The sequence below is a fragment of the Mustela erminea genome, chromosome 3 (assembly GCF_009829155.1).
Source record: "Mustela erminea isolate mMusErm1 chromosome 3, mMusErm1.Pri, whole genome shotgun sequence".
Lineage (NCBI taxonomy): Eukaryota > Metazoa > Chordata > Mammalia > Carnivora > Mustelidae > Mustela > Mustela erminea.
This window is the reverse complement of record NC_045616.1, coordinates 3,178,600-3,184,447: the sequence shown is the minus strand read 5'-3', so window position 1 is coordinate 3,184,447 and position 5,848 is coordinate 3,178,600. Positions and strand designations below refer to the sequence as shown.

The following is a 5,848-nucleotide window of genomic DNA, read 5'->3' as shown; positions in this document are numbered from 1 at the left end:
TTTCCAAAAGTAGAAACACTGCCTACTTCAGAGCCCACGTAGGTGTACCTCTGGTCCCCTTGGGGCATCCCGCAAGTTCTTTCCAAAATGAAGGTGGGTTTGCAGAAGTTCTGGGCACACTGCCCCATGGGCTGTGTACTAAGGAGGTGTTGTGGAGTTTTAAAACTCTTTGGAGGAAACCTTGTCATACAAGTAACTCATCAACTCCTGAACATCACTACTTCCGCAGGATGGCAGTTTTGAATATTCTGATCAGGGTCACCCTGAAATGTGGTATGCCTTCTTTAAAGAGGCCCTGGTTTGTCCACAGTTAAATAATTTCATTGGGCTGGTACCATTCAAGATAAGGTGAGGTCAGGCAATAAGAAGGTTAGAAAGGGAGAGTGGCATTTGAGGACCATTGTGAAACAGGGGAGACTATGAAGCTTAGCTGCTGAGAATAGAAAGGATGGCATCACTTAGCCAGGCTCTTTTCCTCATTCCTTCCCCAACCTCTCTCCCCTTGTTCTATGCATCCCATTTCAGCTTATTCTAGAAAATGTCTGTCCTCCAATTACTGCAAAATCTTTATGTCTTTATGTTAAAATGTGGTCCAAGAACCAACGGCAAACAAGGGAGGTCTGCAGAAATGCAGAATCTTCAGCCTGTCCTAAGACCTGCTGGATCAGAATCTGCATGTTAATAAGACCAAAGATCATTCATTTGCACATTAAGTGGAAGACGCCCTTGATGGGGTTTAGTTCACGCTGCCTAAAAATATGGCACTTTGGTGTGCTGAATATTTGGAAATGGAGGAATTTGTGAAATGGTACAAGTAGTAAGGGCTTTTTGATCTTCTCCCTGAATCAAGTCCTAAGATGCTCATGTGGGATTGCTCTCTATTCCTAGAGGACAGAGACATCTTTATTCCCAAGATGGCAGGACCCAGAAAGGAGTCTGAAGACACAGGCCTTGATAGATTTCCCCCGTTTATTACATTTGACTTATATCCCCACTTGTTCTATCATATTTCTCCATTGTTGTCCACCCTTCATCAAATCTAGCGTAACAATCATTCTTCAGGGCCTTTATCTCCTTATGAAGTCTACGATGTCATGTAAACTTATATTAAACAAATTTGTATGCTTTTCTCTGATTAACATACCTTTGCTGGTTTAATTTTCACAACCAGTCCAGACATGATAAGGGTCCAGGAAAACCTTTTCCTCCCCACACTCTGTGCTCTATTATGCAAGCAATGACAGTAAATCCTACTCTTCTAGACCTAAAAGGTTTTGACACTACTTAAATGCCTAAGGATTTTTGCTCTTTAAAAATTAATGTAGCAGGAGAGATAGCAGGAATTGGGAGTCAGATGAAACTTGGAGTAAATCTTTCATTCATTTATTCATGAGTGAGTGATTTAATGTGCAGCCTCAAAGACCATATAGGTAACATAAAAACAATGAAAATCATGCTGATTTCTGACAAATGCCAAGAGGACTATATGATTTAAGGGCAACTGACTCACAGCAGGACCTTAATAAACATCAGGTTTTTCTCACTAATGAAATAAAAACATACCTGAAAAACAGTGCTGCATTAAGACTGAAATGACTCAGGGGCGCCTGGGTGGCTCAGTGGGTTAGGCCGGTGCCTTCGGCTCGGGTCGTGATTGCAGGGTCCTGGGATCGAGCCCCACATTGGGCTCTCTGCTCAGCTGGGGGCCTGCTTTCTTCTCTCTCTCTCTCTGCCTGCCTCTCTGCCTGCTTCTGATCTCTATCAAATAAATAAATGAAATCTTAAAAAAAAAAAGACTGAAATGACTCATGTGTCATTTATATGAGTTAACTTCTTGATTTGTCTACAACTTAAGCCAGATTTGATGGAAATGCTGAAGATTTGGGACAAAGGGTAGGAGAAAACAAAAACAAAAACAAAAACAAAAAACCTTGACTTGATGAAAGGCTTTGGTATTTGGGGAAAAAATACCCAATGTGTTAAAATAGCCCATGTTTGATGGTTTTCACCTAAAAGAACTTATTATTCCTGATCATTCTAACTAAAATACCCAGCAAGTTGTTAATAAGTTAAAAATATTAATAAGTTACAAATAGATGAAAAAGGAAAAATTCTGATTAAGAAAAGTAGTTTCCCACTTGGCATTCTGGTGTAAGTTGTGAAAAATATAACAACTCAGCACTCTGTACTTCAGTCCTGCTTTATAGATCATTTGGCGGTATTCGAATGCCAAGCATTGTGCATTGAAACATCATTTGGGACTGAAATGGTTATAGAAATACAGGAAAAGTTATGTAATTTTGGAAGGACAGGTGAAAAGCAGGTCTGACTCAATGGTTCGAGATGCCATCATTGGCTTCTGAAGGAGCTGACCACCTGATGGAGATGCCTGTCTCCCACTCACTCTCAATCCTTCCCCACCTCTCTGTTGCCCAGCAGCAGCCTCCTCAGGGCCCCCTTCACCTCCTTGTTTCTGAGGGTGTAGATCAGAGGGTTCAGGAGTGGTGTGACAATGTTGTAGAAGAGGGTGAGGAACTTTCCCTGGTCCTGGGAAGAGCTGTTTCCAGGTTGCATGTACATGTAGATTATGTTTCCATAGAAAAGGGAGACCACGGTGAGATGGGAGCCACAGGTGTTGACGGCTTTGTGCCTCCCTGAGGATGACTGGATGTGCACCACGGCCCGTACAATGTAGCCATAGGACACCAGGATGAACACCAGAGGTGACAGCACAATACCCACTGCGAGGACAAAGACGGTGCCCTCAATGGCAGCCGTGTTGACACAGGCCATCCGGATCAGAGCAGGCATTTCACACAGGAAGTGGTCCACACTGTGGTGCCCACAGCGGGGTAAACGCAGGGTTACTGGGGACATGATCAAAGAGTTGGCCACCCCACAGCCCCAGGCTACCAACACCAAGCCCAAGCAGAGTTGTGGATTCATGATCACCATGTAGTGAAGGGGCTTGCAGACTGCAACAAACCGGTCATATGCCATGACCGCCAGGAGCAGGCATTCTACACCACCCAGGCCCAGAAACAGGAAGAGCTGGATGGCACAGCCTGTGTAGCTGATGGTCTTGTCATGCCCATTCAGGTTATAGAGCAGCTGAGGGATGGAACTGGTGGTGAAACTGAGGTCCAGGAAGGATAGGTGGGTGAGGAAGAAGTACATGGGAGTGTGGAGTTTGGGGTCCAACCGGGACACCAGGATGATGGTGGTGTTGCCCACAAGGGTCAGGAGATATGCAATCAAGATGACCACAAAAAGGATCCTTTCCAGATAGGGGCGGTCAGAAAACCCCAAAAGGATGAAATTTCCCTGAGTGCTCTCATTGGTCCCATCCATCTCTACTGTACCTGAGGAGGAATATTGATACTAGTAATAGTAGCACCTATTAGAGAAGAACACTTACAATGACTCAAATGTTCCTTCATGCTCTTTACACTTATTTAGCTATTTAAGCCCTAATATCAAATATCAGTGATATGGAGTTGGCCTTCTTATTATCCATGACTTACAGAAGAGGAAACAGAGACAGATGTGTTCAGCAAATTACCATATTCTAGAATGGAGCAGAGCTGATTTTGAATTCAGGAAATGGAATTTAGAATCTTCATCCTTTACTGGAAAAGATTCTAATTCCATGACAGGAAAGGAAATGCTGCTTCAGCCCAATCATTGATTCCTCTCAAAAGCCAACTTCCTAAGCTCCTGCTCAAACCTCAAAGGCACCCAATGGAGCTCCAGAATAACCAATTAATAGTATTTGGAGACTATCCCTTATATGTGGAATACTTTATCCAGTCTTTATCCAAAAGACAAACCTCATTCATTGTGATGTTCCTGAGATGATTTTGAGTAGATAAATAATGTAGGAACAATAAAATATTACTAAAGCAACATACACATAAAATCACCCCCCCCCACACTTCTCTCTCTCCTTCTTTCAACTGGGGATGGTATTTAAGAAATGAGTATCTGGGGTGCCTGGGTGGCTCCATCACTTAACTGTCTGTCTTAGGCTCAGGTCATGATGCTGGAGTTCTGGGATCGCAGCCTGTGTGGGCTTCCTGCTCAGCTGGGACCCCATTTCTCCCTTGCCGTCTACCCCTCCCCCGATGCACTCTCTTTCACACACGTTCTCTTCCTCTCTCAAATAAGTGAAATCTTTAAAAAGAAAGAAATACGGGTATATCTTTTTCTTTTAAAACATTATATAGTGTTTGAGGAAAAAATATCACATTATCCAACAGACAAGAAAACTTGAAGGCAATAATTCACATGTATGTGCAGAAACATCGATCCCATTTAAACACCAAGAATGAATCACAATCCAAGGAGAGCCTAACCCACAACTCTTGCAGATCAGTGTCAAGGAAGAGACATAAAAAAATCTTGGGCTACAGCTCCAATCTCCCTCTTCACAATCCCTTAGCCAACAAGACACAACTATGAGATCTCAGAAAGTTCTTCACCTTCTTCATAGTTTTCTAATCTAAAATAGTAATAAACAACATAGTTTATTTTACAGGTGAGTTTTAAGATTGTTTTTTAAATAATGAAAGAACGTCAATCAGTGTGAAAATCTGTATGTATGTGACATAAAGGTTATGTCTCATATGAACAGGTAATGGTAAAATAAGCCCATGAGACTAGAAAAGGAATTTCTTTTTTTTAAAAAAAGATTTTATTTATTTATTTGACAGAGATCACAAGTAGGCAGAGAGGCAGACAGAGAGAGAGAGAGGGGAAAGCAGGCTCCCTGCTGAGCAGAGAGCTTGTTGTGGGGCTCGATCCCAGGACCCTGGGATCATGACCTGACCTGAAAGCAGAGGCTTAACCCACTGAGCCACCCAGGCGCCCCTAGAAAAGGAAGGTCTGAAGAAAAAAAAAAATTCTAGTGAGAGGAAAGTACCTTTAAGTATATTCAGACATACTTTGGAAATATAATAATTTTTTAAAGATTTTATTTATTTATTTGACAGAAAGAGAGATCACAAGTAGGCAGAGAAGCAGGTAGAGAGAGAGCAGAGAGCCTGATGCGGGGCTCGATCCCAGGACTCTGAGACGATGATCTGAGCTGAAAGCAGAGGCTTTAACCCACTAAGCCACCCAGGCACCCCCAAAATACAATGATTAAAATAGGATCACTGACAAGGAATTTGAATGGGGTCACTGTGGATCCCTAATTCACTACTTTCACAAAAAAATTTAAATCAAACAGCTAGTATATAAGGAAGAATGACAGTTCTCTTTTTTTCCCCCCTGATTATCTTGGATTTAGTCAGTTCTCACAAAACAAGTTGCAATTCTCAAAAGCTCTGAGGCAAAATACAAATCAATTTGATAGCATATTAAAAAAATATTTAAGAACTACTACTAACAACACCTAAGAAATAATCACAATAATAGAAGAAATCAACATGATGATGGACAGGGTACCTTGTTTACCATTTTTTTCAAGAAATTGGAGTGAAAACATGTAATGAGAAATAGGTAAGGACTTAAAGAAACAGCGCACAAGAAAATAAGTTATTTACAAAACTGTGATTTGAAACATTAAGGTTTTAAAATATAAATATAAGGTTATTTGCTTTTTATATAGGTTAGTATTTGAACATGTGTTATATACAGAGCTGGGAAAGTATGGGGAAATAAGCCCATTAAATTTTGATAAGAATTAAATGGGGATAATATCTTTGGAAGGTTAAAGATCATTAATTAAAAATTTTTATCTGGACATTGTTGACATTGTCCATGTCATTTTAACAATAGAAACACCTATCTTCTATAAAATTTAAAATTAATTAGTCCGCTCCCCCGGTCTATCTCTTCCTTTACC

The 5,848-nt window shown here is 41.1% G+C and overlaps 1 protein-coding gene across 1 annotated transcript; it reads right to left on the bottom strand.

Moving 5' to 3' along the window:
* Window positions 1–2,406: 2,406 nt before the first annotated feature.
* On the bottom strand, window positions 2,407–3,351 carry LOC116585528 (olfactory receptor 2W3). Its single transcript, XM_032334913.1, has one exon. The coding sequence runs from the start codon at window positions 3,349–3,351 to the stop codon at window positions 2,407–2,409; it is 945 nt and encodes a 314-aa protein (XP_032190804.1).
* Window positions 3,352–5,848: the final 2,497 nt, after the last annotated feature.

What these genes read in the sequence shown, in the direction of transcription:
- LOC116585528 (XM_032334913.1), bottom strand. Translation starts at nt 3,351, where the DNA reads ATGGATGGGACCAATGAGAGCACTCAGGGAAATTTCATCCTTTTGGGG.